We start from the raw sequence: 16413 nt of genomic DNA on the forward strand, positions 1-16413 counted from the left end.
CTTTGAGGTGTAATTAGGTGCATTTGTTGAAGATAAACATAGAAGTGTTGTTTGATCTTGGAGTAAAAGGTAGGCAACGGCTCCCATAAAGCACGGAGGCCAGTTTAATATTTAAAGCGGGTTTTGAGGAAGCAAGCGTGCTTTCCTCTGCTCGGAAGAGCTGGTGTGAACGCTTTGTTTGGGAAACAGCATTCTTGAGAGCGTTCGGAAATGACGTCACTCAAATGAACGATTGCACTTGTATTTTACCCTCCCTACAGCTTTCTGGCTTGCACGGGAGACACCACACACTTTCCTTCTCAGAAACGGGAAAGAAGTCAGGCAGTAGGGGTATGCGCATCCTTCCTAGCCATGTCCTGAGGCTACAGCAGACAAAGTCATTGTCTGTCAACTAGAAGTGGACACTTCAAGCCCAGGTGATGACTCAGCAGGTAAAGGTGCTTGGCACGGTGCTAGGCGTGGTGATCCCAGCACTCGGGAGGCAGAAGCTCTGAGAGTTCAAGACCTGCCTGGTCTACAGAGCAAGTTCCAGGATGAGGAGGGCTGTTACACAGGGAAACCCTGTCTCAAAAGTCACGCGTGGGCGCGCGCACACGCGAACACACACACACACACACACAGAGTGTGCTTGCCATGTAAGCCTGGAGACCTGAATTTGATTCCCAGAACTGCATAAAGATAGGAGAGAACTGAGCCCACCAAGTTGTCTTCTAACCTCCATACATACAACATGGCATGATATACAGGCATGCATGCACCACGCACACATACACACAAATATTTCTTTCTAAAGAGGGGGACATTTTAGATCATTCATGAGGTGCAAAGCAGGGCTTCATGACACTTTTCAATAAGGACATTGTCCCTACCATGGATCAATTCTGTCATTGTTCCATCTCCCGTCAAACAGCCACAGGTTTTCTACATTAAACAACTTTAAACAACTAGTCTGGTTATTTTTCCATTACTATCTTACTATTTGTAGTACTTAGTGTGTGTGCATGGGTGTGTGTGTCTTTGTGTGCATAACATGTATCATGAATGCATGTGTGTTTGCATATGTGTGTGCATGTATGTGTGTTCAAGTGTGTGTGACATGGATCGTGCATGCATGTGGTGTGTGTGTATAACAAGCATCACACATGCATGTATGCACAGGCTGAGAAGACGGTTGGAACTGGAGTTACACGTGGGTGTGAGCTGCCCGACACAGATGCTGGGAATCCGTTTGCAAGAGCAGTAACAGCCAAGTCATTCCCCCCCTCCCCCTGCAAGCAGTAAACTTTTAACTAAATGTGGTGACCGAGGATCTAGATCTGCACCGTCTGCGCCACTGCCGCAGCCTGGACTGGAGGCTCACAGGGAGGTCTGTGCCTTGGGGAACCCAGTGGCAAAGGTATTAGGGCCAGGGCAAAGCTGAGCTTAGTCCCACAGAATGAGAAAGCAGAGACCCCCTTCCCAGGTTCCACGTAGCCCAATCCTTCCTGCACGCACACAGACTGAGACCCGAAGGCCTTAGCCTGGCCTGGGACAAGTACCTCGCTCGTGCAGCCTGACGGCTTCTATGAGGTACGGCACCAAGAGACGGTTCACGATAAATCCAGGAGTGTCCTGTTGCAGGGGAGAGAGGGAGACAAGGGACTTCATTAAAATTGACCTTCTGTTTAGGGTAGACCACTTCTTACCCTGGAGTAGCTGCCCAGGCTCGCGCCTTTCACATTTCCAAACGCGCTGTGAAGCTCCTCCCTCTACCTCCTACAGCGACGTCCCCTCTTCCACCCTCCACTCCCCTCTCAGGAATCCCTCCATTCTTAAACACCCCATCCGAAAAGTAGCATCCCCCAGCTTCCCCAGAGCCTCCCGGGTCAGCTCAGTGTGTCTCAGAGACGACCCGACTGCACACCACACAAACTGACCATCACGGCAAGAGGGTCCAAAGGCCCTTTCACCTCGGCACACCAACAGCAAGGCCTGCGCTGTCTCCTCTGGGTGGGGATGCCCAGCAGTTCCTGCCACTTAGCCAAGACTGTACTAGCAACACCACGCTGTTTGCAGACAAAATACGCCCTTCGGTGTCAGGTTTTCTGTGGAGCTCAGCACTGAGTACCCGAGAGCAGGAAACATAGCGTGCACGTGCGCGCTCATGCGCACGGGCGCGCACAGGTGGTGAGCAAGCACGCAGCCTGCATGGCAACCTGCTCCAGCTGGAAGTTAGTTTTTCCTCCAGCAAAGGCGCCTAAGAGCCGTCCTAAGCTTGTCTACGCTTCTTTATACAAAAGCTAGAAGGGATTTAAAAAGCGTGTTGTGATAAACTCAAACCAGTAAGGCCAGTGTATTTCCAAGTATTACTGTATTTCCCCTAGCATTACCAGAAACACCGGAACACGCTGCACAGCTTTAGAATGGCTATGACTGCCCTGGTGATAGGGCTTTCTCAGCTACACCTGATAGGGCCACTGTACAGATGCCGTCTGTCCCTAATGGGAACATTCGGTCACGCAGCACGTACCTGTATCTGTCTTTTACAAAAGCATTTGTGATCCTTATCCTATGTGACGGCCATATATTGTAACGCCATCTACTGGAAATCCCGCCTCAAAAGCTTGGATAACTATCTCACAAAGGCTCTCAGAAGGTCTCAGGAGGTCACACACAGAGGAGAACCCCAGCCTGTGCACTCTACCCCACCCTACCCCGGTCACTACCTTCTTATGCCGATATGCTTTCTCATACAATTTCTGTTTTCTCTCCTTACTAGAAGATCAATAGTCGGAGAGTGCAAACAAGCATAATAGCCACTGGTGTGACTAAAATAAAAACATTTACCTGATTTAAAAGAATGAAAAAAAACTATTTATTTATTTTTTAAATGAGACTAATTACATTACCTTCCTGACTGTAGACCAAGTACACGAGTTGCCTCTTTGGCTTGTTCAGAGGACTAATGAAAACTTTTTGTTTTTGTTTTTGCTTTGTTTGTTTTTAATATAATACTGAGTTCAAAATTAGGAATATTTTAGAAAGCTAAGGTACGAGATGAGCCATAACGGTGAGAAACCATAGCCAAAAAAACCCGACAACTGACTTATCAAATGCTGACCGGGGGCTTGACACGACAGGAAGACTGTGACATTATACAGAAACTCAACACCCACACGGGTGGAAGCCTGGAAGAACTAAGGCAAAGGGAGATGCTGAGGGGACCTGGCTATCACGTCAGCGGGTGGCCTCATTTTCCCCAGAGCCTGGAGTGGCTGGCGGTGGTGGCGCAGCACTAGGGAAGCAGAGGCAGGCAGATCTCTGGGAGTTCAAGGCCAGCCTGGTTTACAAGAGCTAGTTCCAGGGCAGCCAAGGAAACACAGAAAAACCTTGTCTCAAGAGAGAGAGACAGAGAGACAGAGAGAGAGAGAGAGAGAGAGAGAGAGAGAGAGAGAGAGAGAGAGAGAGAGAGAGAGAAGCAGAAAAAAACAAATTCAAAGAACCAGGGACTGGGGGTGAATGGAGGTCAAGTTGGCTTTCTTACAGAAAAGCCTTCACCTGCCACTAAGGAAGGCCTCCTTGATGTCCCCCTGCCACGTTCGTCTCCTCCTGTCTGAGCACCCTGTGACTGTCTGCATTGTTCTTTCCAAGACCCAGGCCTTCGTTCTCTACGGGAGCTTTGTGTCCACCAGACTGGACTTGATGTACAGGCCTCTGCTTCCCAGGGCTCAGAAACTGCTAGAACTGATGGACCCACAGAAACTGTTTATAAACACAGCTGCTCATCAACAGGCAGGAGTCAGGGCCCAGACGTACTCCTGGGTCTTCTTTTTAACTGAAACTTGGGCTCCCCTCTCCCAGACTTCACATGTGGTGGCATGGGGGGGGGGTGGCTTAAGGGTCGGCACAGCCCAGCCCTTCCAGGACATGGAGAGACCTGTTGTCAACAGTGGCCATGGCTCACATTGTCTATTAGCAGTATCTTCTAGCAGCACACCCGTAAAAAATCACCTCTCTCCCGGACTGTGCGCAGTCTGTCCCCAGGAGTCCATGTGCTGCTTCCCAGGAAGACAGAGCAGACCATCTAAGAGATGGGCCCCAGAGACAGATACTGATCCCTGAAGGCTTGGGTCTCAGAAGGGACCACTCCCTTCCTGAATGGAGTTCTTCCCAGTGACCTGACCCGAGCATCTCTCTGACTTGGACAAAAATGTGTTTGTTCCTCCTGAATGATCTCTGACCACTGTGACTCCGCTTAGCCATGAGGTCTTCCCTAGAGCTCAACTGATACTGGCATGGTGCCCTCGAAGCTCTAGAATTGCAACTAAATAACACTGCCGCATATGGAGAGGTGTCGAAGGATTTATACTGCTCACGAGTCTCCAGCCGAGTCTCCAGCCATAGTGCTGCTACTAGCCCAGAACCCACACTTGGAGGACTCCTGCTGGGATGGTCTGAAAGAAAATGGCCCCCCAAAAGAGTGGCATTCTTAGGAGGTGTGACTTTATTGGCGTGGGTGTGGACTTGTTACTATAGTAACAGAAAAATAAACAAAATCGTTCCACATACTTTACCTTGCAAGAAACAGGATGCTTTCCTAAGGTTTTACAAAAGTCGATCAGAGATTCAAAAGTCTTCTGGCTAGTCATCGGTGTTTTAATGACCTGGAAACGCAAAACAGGGAATCAGGACTGGAGAGGACAGAGAAGCCGTGGACCAGCTCAACGCCACTGAACCAAAGGCTCCATCCACAATGGTGATGAAATACGCCTTTCGTTTTAGCCCAGTGGGCGTCTCAAGACAGAAGCAAAATGTTGACCCAAACGTCCGTGCAAGACACTGGAGTCTGCAGAATGCACAAACCCAGTGGTTAAAATTCAAGTGTGTGTTGCTGGGTAAGGGAGTCTTTCAGGCACTGTGATCCAGGTGTCTTAGAGTCAAATCCCAGCTGTACCAATTTAGTGAATTTGGCATGGGACACTGGGCATGTTTCTGGAAACTGCAATGACATTAAAACCATTCTGTCCGCATCAAGGAAGCAGAGGTAAGAAAGAGTAGGCAGCGGTGAAGCGCCAAGCATGGCACCTAGTAGAAGGAAGAGCCAAGGAAATACCAGCTCGGCTAATGGCTACAGGACGGAAATTCAGTGTGGAGCAGGCAGGGGTTTGGGTGAGATGAGGTGGTGGCTGTCCTTAAGGTTCTTCCGCATGGACCCCACCTCTGCTGATGATGAGGGGTGATGTACCCAAGGCACAGCCATCTGGATTTCCAGACGAGTGTCTATTTCACAATGCCACCTGCTGCCACACAGAGACCCCAGCTCCCAGGCCCTGCACTTCAAGAGGGTTCATGGGGAGGAGATCTTTCATTTCAACCAGTAGGACCCCAAAGGCTGGGGCTGACAGAGCTCCTGACCTTCTCTTCAGGGCACACACAGCTGCTACAGCACTGGAATCCAGAAGAGGGGGCACCATGCATAACGCCTCAAATTACAGCTCTTGGAGTCAGTTGTGGGAGTTAGAGTGTATAAATGGAGAGCCCAACGTGAATTACACACACCACATATGCACACAAGTTTGTTTTTCGTTTTGTTTCGTTTTGGTTTTCCGAGACAGCATTTCTCTATAGCTTTGGAGCCTGTCCTGGAACTAGCTCGTGTAGATCAGGCTGGCCTGAAACTCACAGAGATCTGCCTGGCTCTGCCTCCCGAGAGCTGGGTTAAAGGCATGCGTCACCAGCACCCGGCTGTACACAAGTATTTTCAATGGCGGTTAAGAACTTCAATTAGAGTCATAATGAGGAGAACTAGCTCCTCCAGTAGACCCTTGCAGGTGTCTCCATCCCTTCGGTGAAATGAGAATCAAGATACTGGATATGTCCCCTCTAAGAAGACGATCGGATCTGGCTAAAGGAGCTAGGTCTGTGCGGGGATGAAAGGAGCTAGGTGAAAAGCACCAAGAGATAGAGACAAAGACAGAATGGACCAGAAACTCCTGTGAACTGAGATCTTCAAACTATTCTGAGGGAGCCTGGAGGCCAGTGTCAGATCATAGGCAGCTAGGACGGCCCATGCCAGCCTTGGATCTTCAAGGTAAGCTGCTGGCTTAAAGGGGTCAGCGGCTGAGGTCTGGGAGTTTTGTAAACGTGAGGCATGCACATGATCCTTCCTGCATCCACCATCCATCAACACATGACAGATAATATACAGCACCCCCCCCCAGCACAAGTCCCGCCCCCAGGGAAGGGAAGGGCTCCTTGGCTCACCACTGCCCCCTTGGCTACCAACAGCACACAAAAATCCTAGCCTGGGAGGGGGGAGCTGGGCAGCAGGTCCCACCCCCTAGCTGAGAAACAAAGGGCAGCTGAGAGCTGCTGGGAGCTGGGCAGTAGGTTTTAAGGGCGTGGCCCCTGGTAAGTCAATTATGTTCCAATGGGAAGCCACACCCCCAAGAGTATGTGCGCTTGATGGTTTCATTAACAAAAGAAAAAAAAATGAGGACAGAGAATTGGAAGGGGAGGGGAAGAGAATGGGGCCTGGAAGGGTTGTGGGGTGGGAGGCTGGGCAGAGGGGAATGTGATTTAAATCCATCATCTGGAATACTCAGAGAACTAATAAAAAGGAATAAACAAGCTATAAATACTCAAGAGAATGGGACACTTTCATAGACCTACTTTCTAGAAAATGGTAACAGTTGCTAAGCATTGTCTGTTACCCAAGACTCTACATCTCTCAAGATGCAATGCGAAAGACGCTTGCTCTTTACAGGAACGCGACAGAATGTACTATCTGCGGGCCGGAAACCCACGAAACCTAGAACCTATACTCCACGAATCACTAGGAGCCAAAATGAACACCCCCCCCACACACACACACACCACTTTCTGCAGAAGGGCAGATGGCATCTTCTTCCCGTGATTTCCCTCACCTCTTCCTTTCACTGCTCATTTCCTCGTCTAAAAATCGAATTTGCATTATGTGTTTAGGTGTTCTGACTGCATATCTGCACCACGTGCATGCCTGGCGCCCACAAGGCTCAAAGACAGTGTTAGATCCCTTGGGACTGGAATTACAAAGAGCTGTGAGCTGCCATGTGAGTCCCGGGAATCGAACCCAGGTCCTTTGGAAGTGCAGCCAATACTCCTAACTACTGAATCATCTCTTCTGCCCATGGCTGACTTCTTTAATACCACACTAGAAGAATAGAGGAACAATGTCCGGATAAAAAAGTTCCCGCCGCAGGAAGATAGGACTTACCATTCAGAAAAAAAAAAAAAGTGCATATAAAACAGCCAGAGCAGATAAAACATGCTCACGTGGGGATCGGCAGTGAGGGAGACAGGAAGGCAAAGGGCTGGCCGAGAAAGCAGCCGTGAACAACTCCCAGAGAGGCCCCGCCAGTGTCTGGAGGTTTGCCTGGCTCCACACGGCAGCATCCCCCACACTTCGCACGGCAATAACTCCACAGCCTCAGACCAAATGCTGCTTTAATAGCGGTCGTCCCGGAGACCCTGTAATTAACCCCTTTAAAGGGCAAGCTGCCACACTTCAAGTGCAAATTGTCTGCCGTGACTCCATTTCCCAGCGAGGGAGCAGAAGCCGTCCAAACAGGAACACTGGGCAAGCGCTGGGCAAGCCCTGCCTGGCCCGGCCCTCTCCCCTTCGCCTCTGAGGTCAGGAGGCTCAAGGCTGCAGGAAGCTGCTTTTAATAGGCTCTGATCACAGTGTGGAGATGTGACTCACCTGAGGCAATACTAAAAGGACGGCTGTGTGGGACCAGCATTCACACCAGGGGTGACACACGTCATGTCGGACAAGACCTGCATCTCCAGCATGAGCAAGCTGACCTCAGCAAGACAGCATGAAGGCCTATAGGTCTCGCCTCCCTCGTCTTGTCAGGGGCCCTTAGTGTCCCCCTCTGTCTGATAACTCTATCAGCAACGTCACTGGAGACCCAAGCAAGTCAGTAACAAACACAGGAGCATATATACAGTAGAGGAGTCTTTCAAGATAGCAGGTGTTGCATCCTTCTTTGGTCCTGAAGAGGACAAACTGTGGCAACAGCAATACAAAGGGGTGACCTTCCACGTTCCTGTTAAATTTCGTACAACCTAAAGCCCAATGGGAGGGCAGGTGCGCCTAGGAAACCGGACTGCAAAAGCCAGAGAGCAAAACACAGAGGCCCAGACGCCCACTGACCTCCACAAGCTTCATCATGGGGACCGGGTTGAAGAAATGGAGGCCAGCAAAGCGGTCTTGCCTGGTAGTGGCATTGGCCATGCTTGTGATCTGCAGAGATGAGGTGTTGCTGGCAAAGATGGTGTGTCTGTGGAGAGAGAAAACGGAGGAGAAGCAGAATGAGTCCCGTGGTTGCCCATGGTCCAAACCGTGGCACCGCATCCTCCCAGGGCACAGCCAGGCACTGCAGATCTGCTGGACCGCCCCGCTGAGGAAGGCAGTCAGAAGGCACCTCGCCACACAGTGGCTGTAAGCCAGTGACTGCATCTACACTAAATCCCTGCAATTTCCAAAGGAAGGCATGGTGATGCACAACTTTAATCCCAGCACTCGAGGCAGAGGCAGGTGGATCTCTGTGAGTTCCAGCCCAGCCTGTCTACAGAGCGAGTTAGTTCCAGGACAGACAGGACAGCGCAGAGAAATCCTGTCTCGAAAAAAAAAAAAAAAAAAAAAAAAAAAAAAAAAAAAACACCCACACACAACCTGTATTTGAAATTAACTTACCAGCTCATATGCATGACCTTCATCAGGCTTTTCTGAAATTTTAGAAACTAGAGTTCTCTTGTCTACACATTCAGCCTTCAGGATATGTGAGGGAAAGAGGGGGAAGCAATTAATAAGAAGACCTACTCAACCGAACACAATCAGACTCCTGAGGAAACGGAAGGATGGACCAGACATTTAGACCAGACCATAAAATCTGTACACACTCCTCAGAGAAAAGCGGCTGCGCACACAGGAGCACAGGAAAACCCTCCAGTGAAAACCCTTCACTTCGTCATTAGACAAGACTTAAAAGGAAAACATACTGCGCTGAGCATGCTCCAAAGGGAATTTTACTCACACAGAAAACGTGGGAAAGGGGGTGTGTGTGCACACACAAGACACATATACTGTGCCTACAGGCCATCCTGAAAAGGCACTCCTATTTACTTAATATGCAAAGAATCTTAACTTATAAATCTCAACTTACAAATTTCATACTGCCTTGAGACTAAAATCCAATTCTTTTCTTTTTTCCTTCTCAAAATTTAATTTGTTAAAGCCAGAATAAAGTGGAGCGATGGACGGTTTGGCTTTCCTGCAGCGCCACCTTGTGGATGATTCACAAAACAGCAGGACGCCCTTTAGCCCAGTTGGGTCTGGTCTTCGTACCCAAGGAGAGTGGCCCTTTCCGACCTGATTATCAGGGATTCCTGACTATCTAAAGTTATACCGTCTATCCAAATTCAGGGGCAGGCAGGAAGAAAGATATCAGAACTTTGGAAAAGAGAGGAGGGTAAGGGAGAGGCCAGCCTGGAAGTGGCCACCTACACTTGCAATCCTAGGCCACAGGGGTGGCTGAGGCAGGAGGATTGTGAGGTGGAGGCTGTCGTCTTGGACTTCAGAAGACAGTGTCTCGGCAGTGTGGGCAGATGGCTGAAATGGGTAAACAGCTAAGGGATGAGGCTCTCTGAGGTCTCGGGTCAGGCCAGCCTGCTTTCAAGGAACTGGCAGGTGTAACTTCATCTCCACGGCCACGGCTGGCTACTTAAAAGCCAAGGTAGCACTGGGAAGGTCTTCGCAATTTTCTGCCTCAAGAACCTCAAATCACAGGTTGTAAACCTCAGGACATTCCAAGGTCAGATGGAGAAGGAGGGGTGCCCTTCCGCCTTCCTCTCGTGTCCCTCCACGGACACCAGAGGGCAGCTGGACTTTTGGCTGCCAAGGAGCAACCTTGCAGCAAGGCCAAACTGCTTAAGGAGAACAGCGAAAGGCAACTTCGCCAGGCTCCTCGCTGACTTGAGAGCCAAGCCCAGTACCGGAAGTGTCCTCTTTGTCATATGTTTCTGCTGTGCTAAATGGACACAATCAGCAGACTGCTACACAGAATCAAGACAGAACCAGGGCCTCTCCACCACCAAGACATACAGCCCAGCGAGTCAATACGCAGGAGTTTCTCTTTAGCCACGGATCGCCTGTGTTTCCCTGAGAATTACTTTTGCATATAACCTTACTCCACCTTCAGGTCTAACGAAGAAGAGAGAAGTATAGTCAAGAAGGCCACAAGTCAAGCACACGTCAGTTACCTGGTCGGCTGTCTTAACTGCCAAAAGCTAGGAGTCAAACACAACTGGAGGCCCTAGATTGTGACCCTACACTGTTGCCACCTGTGCACAATCTTACTGACACCAGAGGCCCCCAGAAGCCTGGAAACTCCTCCATGACCCGGACGTGGCTGTCTTTTCTCTGCTATCCTCACGGGAACCTGGTGGATTCGGTGTCCACCTAATGCCCCCAGGAGGGTTGTAACTAACCCCAGATAAAACTGGAACCCCAGACTGCACAAATTGAAGGCAAGAGTGCCTTCAATTAAACCATTCTGGCCGGCATCCGAGGACTTATTGGTGCTGGCCGCCAGGGGGCAGCACAACCACCTTGGTGACTTCATTGACTCCCCACGGGAAGCCTTACCCTCTCGGAGGGGTGGATGGGAGGTGGGGTGGGGGAGAAGGTGGAGGGAGTAGGAGGAAGGGAGAGAGTGGAAACTGAGATTGGTATGTAAAATGAGAAAAGATCGTTTTTTAAAATATACAAAAAGAACAAACAAAAAACCAAAACATGTTGTCTGGTATCTGTTGCCCTCTAGACTCACGCAGTCCTGGAAGGAGTTGCCCCAGCCCCGGTGTCTTCTATTTGCAAATCACACAAAGGTCTGCGCCCCCTAGTGGTTGCAGGAAACACTCAGGCTTGACATAGACCCCTCCCGCGGACAAGGATGGGAGAAGGGAACCCAGCGGTTCTTCCGCAAGAGGTGCTGGGGAGCAGAGAGCTGGGTCTGCTGTCAGAGCCGGAAGCTCAAGAGCCAGGGCAGGGGCTTTCCGAACCCCAGCAGGAGGTTCGGTCACGTACTCGGCAGCAAACTTGTCCAGCCGCTGGAACAGCTCATTCTTCAACTTCAGATTCTCCACCACAGCCTCCACCACCAGGTCCGTGCTGTGCACGATAGACGCGGCGTCGGTGCTGGTGGTGAGGCAGCTCAGGGTCTTCGCTATGAACTCGTCGCCAGCCTAGGCAGACAAGAGGGGGAAGAGCGCATTCACTGGGCCCTGCCGGCCATGGTCTTGGGTGATCCCTGCAAATGGGTTCTTTGACCCCCGAGGGAGTCTCGACCCACAGGTTGAGAAGCACTGCTTTAGCGCCTCCCCAACAGCAAAATGGTGGACTCCTTCTGCTTTCTAATCAGCCCCAATGGAATGTTTAGTGGCATATTACATAGGTCTAAACAGGCATAGTTTTGCATAAACAGCCACAAGCACGTGATAAGGTGAAGCCCCGCCCCCGCCCGCCCCCCACAAAGGTGGAGCCATCAGAGGACTGGTCTTAGGGACACTGATTAGGAACTTACCTTAGGGTTTTCTGCGAACTTCTTCTTTGCCATTCTTTTCAGACTGTCCTCAATTCCTTTCTTGGATTTTGCCAGGATGTCCTCTGTTTGGTCCACCAAGACTACTGTATGGCCAGTTGCTGCGGCCACCTAATGGAAAAAAGAGTTTAAAGAAAAAAGAGAAAGAGTCAGTTTCAATATTCCACATGACTTCTACCACTCGTACTTCTTGCCTGGCATGGTCCTAAACCACACAACAGATTCTCACATGACGCAGAAGTGGGATGTGAAGGCCACAGAAGGCCCTTTCCTATAGAACCCAACTAGAAAAAAGAAGCTTGCATTTTCTCCTTAGAGCTGAAGATGGGGTGCAGTTCCACCCCTCTGCCCCCCTTTGTTTCCTGTTCTGCAGCCCTTAAATCGGAAGTAGGTGAAACTTAAAATTCTAATCACCAAGCCAAAAAAGACTGTCCCCCAAAACTATTTAATGACAAGATATAAAGGGAGCAAGGTCTATGGCACACAGTTTAGAGCGGTGGGGATCCCCGATTTCCTGCCTTCTCCATTCCATTCCCCCTGGATGGGTAAAGCCCCTCCCCCCAAAGACACAGGTATATTGAGCAAAGTTAACAAGTTAACAAACAACCAGCTTGGTTTATACACTGTCAGCGTCAAATCGACCCCTCTTTAACCAGGCTGCCAAAAGCTTGGGCGAGGACCATAGTCCTGCTCTTCAGACAAACTTCCTGCTAGTTTGTCTAAACATCGGTCATTAACTCATCTACATACAAGTGCAAGTCAATCAAGTCAGCATAGGAGCAGAAGGACACAGCTAGCCTACCGCAGACTCGATGTGACAGCCAGCACCAATGAGAGGTCCTTTGGGAACCACAGTACTCACTAGAGCCACGGCCTTAGGAACCATGGACCCTTGTGGTGTAGAAAGAGGGGTGAACTGCCCAAGAAGTAAGGCAAAAAGGTAAGTCTTAAACCACTGTCATCATGGAAGATTCTTGAAGTCAATCAAAGCAGAAAATAAAGACAGAAAGGAACAGAAACAAACGAGCAGCATGTAAAGGGCTACAGGTTCGAATCCCAAAGCAAGCTGTCCAATGCAAAATCAAGACTGAAAGGCAGGTTTCATAATACAATGACATCCAGGGTTTCTCCCACGCAGCTGTACAGGTCCGAGCCTGCATGGCAACCCAATGCCTGAGAGTCGCAGAATGAAAACGTTGAGACTCAAGGACTGACAGATCAAGACAAAGGGGACAAGAAGGATGTGTCATCTTGAGAAAAGACAGACGTACACGGTGAGATCAGCTGTCGGCTAAAGCCAAACTCTTTTTCAAAGCAGAACACCCATGGACCCAGCCCAGCTTCTCTCCAAGAAACCAAGGTCAAGAGCCAACAACTCAAATCCTGCACAAATCAGTCTCAAATTCAGGAAGTTCAAGGTGAATGGGCAGGGCAAATTTAGACGCAGTATAGAATGGATCTAACACAGCACCCAGTCTGCCTGCAGGAAGGCTGCTCGCGAAGCCGACCCGGGGCTCACATCTGGAACTTGGGTGTAGAGCAAGTTCCCTCCATCCTCTGCTAAAGCAGCTTATGCTGCTGCAGGCTCTCCCGAGACAGTGCAATTTGGAACGCGCCAGGTAGCGGTGATATCATGTCCATCATCCAGTAAAAATCCTGGGTACCAAGTCTCTAGCTAGTGCCTCTGTCGACACCCTTTACACACTGGGCCACATCTTGCTGCCCAGGGAACTGCAGGGGTCCAATGTGACTGCGATGGGGGAGGGGAGAACCTTGCAAGCTCTTGCCTGATAAGTGACATACCCCAGTGGCCCTTCCTCTTTGCCTCTAGTACTTTATACCCTTTGCGGTAGCAAGCTGCCACCAGGAGAATGACCGTGTGTGGGTCCTGGGGTCCCTCCCTGGTTTGGGAAGGGCTAGTAGAGAAACTTGAACCGAAATAAATACATTTCAAGTTCCTGGTTGGGCCAGGCAGGTAACTGAACTGCTCTGTGTTTGGCAGTTGTGATAAATCACTTGACCTTGACAGACAGCAGTGCTGGTCACCAATGCACAGCAGGGACAAATAAGCGGCTGCCTTGGGGACCTTGTGCTCTTGTCTTGGCTCCTCTGAAATACGATCCCGATGCCATTTGAAACAAGTGGTTTTCATAGTTTCTCTGGACTTCTGCCCTAGATCGTTCCTCGAGGTGACCAAAGAGGATCCCTGGACTCCCACCCACCTGCATCCAACCCAATGTCACACTCTTCATTTCTATCAGGAAACTGCCCAGGTTTTTCCAGCTCTTTAGAGTTGAGTAGATTAAATATTTATGGCACAAGATAGTGCCAAGCTGACGGGAATGGCAACAAAGAGCAATGGTGGAGAAAGCCTCCCACATGGGGAGTTGATAATCTCAATTGTGAAAGCGTCAATCTACCCACGATGAAGCCTCGGGTCTACCAGTGCACCCACAATGGCCCAGAACCCAGAGAACAAGCACCCACAATGGCCCAGAACCCAGAGAACAAGCACCCACAATGGCCCAGAACCCAGAGAACAAGCACCCACAATGGCCCAGAACCCAGAGAACAAGTACCCACAATGGCCCAGAACCCAGGGAACAATCACTCACAATGCACAGCACCCAGAGAGCAAGCACCCACAATAGCCCAGAACCCAGAGAACAAGCACCCACAATGGCTTGCACCCCAGGAAGCAAGCATTAATCCTTAAGAAAGTGGGTCTCCCTTGAGGTAGACCACAGGTGTTATTTCTAGAAAAGCATCTTCCCGGTCATGACAGCCACTTCTGGCTGATGTCACCGAACACTTTTTGTTGGGTTTCAGTCGAGTGGTGCCAGCCTCACATCTTTAAGCAGAGCAAAGGAAACCTACGGGTGGTGTGCAGGCAACTGGCCCAACATGGCTGCTCAATCATGGGGAAACTACATCTCCAGGCAGTGTTCCAGGAGAGTGAAAGATGATATAAATGTTACACGATCATGTCTGGGTGACTCTGTGTAAATCACTGGCTTATGTCTCGCTGATTCAGAAGACCCAGGAGGCGCTGACTGATATAAGACCAACGCCATCTAAATGCTCAGGTTCCATACAGTCCCTTCCAACGGAAGGGCCCTAGAGACACAGGCTAGCAGCTACTTGAGGGCATCATCATGTCTGAATCTACCTTTGCAAACCTCAAAGCCAGGCCCGTAAACAACACATGGCCTGGTACACACCACACATGCTTCATACAATATCAATGGGGTTAGGAGACCAGTGCTCCCTGCTTCCGCCACTCCTCTCCACCCAGGCTTCATCACGCGCCAGTGGGAAATAAGCCGGAGATTTACAGAGTCACTCCGACGTGATCATGGCACCTCTCACTGGTGAGTCAGTCTAAAGGGGTCACTGCAGAAATGGATGCTGGAGCTGGCAGTCTGGCTCGTGGCCCAACGAAATCCAGAAAAGCTGCGTGATTCTCACTGCAGACTAGCCTTACCCACTCAGGCAACTTAGAATACGGCTAAGCCGCCAAGGCCTCCTGAGAGCCAGCATGCTTCTTCCTGAATTACTGGTGGACTTTTTTTTTTTTTTTTTGTACAGACCATTGGAAATAACATTCCACACCTACTCTCAACCAATAGAAAAACATAAATCCTTTAAAAAGGAGAAAAAAATGTAACAAGAACTGGAAAGGGTGTGTATGAGAACCTGCTGAGCGCCAGGATCAAGGTTGCATTTTCCCAAGACTATTTCTGACTAACCCAACAGGTTTGGTGAAGCAAATAAGATCCATTTAGCAAAAGATACCATCAGTACAAAAGAGGCTGAGCCTTGCCCACAACCACTCACTTAAGCCATGAAGCCAGGATTAAGTTCTGAGTCTGCTTGGCTCCAGGACGTGTCTTCCAGTAATCAGAGGCACACATGACATTTTGACTATCTGCTAAAATAATCAGCTTTCAATATACAATCGTTATAAAATAGCATTTATCGGCTAGAAACTAAATTTCTATTCTCTTTCAACTCAAGAAAGAGAATAGTAACTGTTACAGGCTTGGTAACAATACCACCACTGAAAGTCCTGCTAAGTAACAAATCAGTTTCCCCCCTTGATGTTCTGATACACATTAACAGTTCCTATGAAACTAACTTTACTGTTCCATTTGATACATGAAGAAAACGGAAACTTACAGAGAGCTGTATAACAGGTTTTTCCTCTGAGATTAAAACATTGCACCTGCCGGATGGTGGTAGCACAAGCCTTTAATCCCAGCACTCTGGAGGCAGGGGCAGGCAGATCTCTGAGTTCGAGGGCAGCCTGCTCTACAGAGAGGGTGCCAGGACGGGCTCCAAAGCTGCATCCTGCAGGAGGAAACTCCTTGAGCAGGAAGGTAAACAACTCAAAACAGCTTCAGGATGTCCCTGAAACTGACCAAATTATTTAGACCCCCTCCCTGCCAGAGTAAGCAATGAAAGCCAATTGCCCCTCCTCAGATTCAACAAACTCAAACTGAGGAGACTTCTAGGCAAGTTGAGCTGCACGAGAAGACTCTCAGACCAGACCAGCTGCCTGGAAGAAGCAGAAACCAGCTGAGCAGCCTGGAAGAGGTTCAGACCAGCTGCAGCACCTAGAAAGGACACTCTCCGACCCGCTGAACTGTCTGCTGTCTGTGCAGTGTGCTCCAGGTTCCCAGCCTTGTGAGCAGTCCACCCATGCTGGGGTGGGCCCTAGTGATGCAGCTATCTTTTGAGTCATTTCTGCTTCTGTAAGAAACCCCTCACCCATATCCCTGTAAGTAACCTC

At 49.7% G+C, this 16413-nt stretch overlaps 1 protein-coding gene across 1 annotated transcript in view; it reads right to left on the reverse strand.

The window, feature by feature from the left end:
- Hadh (hydroxyacyl-CoA dehydrogenase) overlaps positions 1–16413 on the reverse strand; it is a 35440-nt gene that overhangs the window by 6427 nt on the left and 12600 nt on the right. The window contains exons 2-6 of the mRNA XM_050136516.1: positions 11604–11732; positions 11108–11265; positions 8177–8303; positions 4554–4643; positions 1539–1611 (exon numbers count right to left, since the gene is read on the reverse strand). Of these exons, the coding sequence (XP_049992473.1) occupies positions 1539–1611; positions 4554–4643; positions 8177–8303; positions 11108–11265; positions 11604–11732 (577 nt within the window). The remainder of the gene's footprint in view (positions 1–1538; positions 1612–4553; positions 4644–8176; positions 8304–11107; positions 11266–11603; positions 11733–16413) is intronic.

This window comes from Alexandromys fortis, unplaced genomic scaffold, assembly GCF_014885135.2.
Source record: "Alexandromys fortis isolate MF-2015 unplaced genomic scaffold, M_Fortis_MF-2015_v1.1 scaffold_19, whole genome shotgun sequence".
Classification (NCBI taxonomy): domain Eukaryota; kingdom Metazoa; phylum Chordata; class Mammalia; order Rodentia; family Cricetidae; genus Alexandromys; species Alexandromys fortis.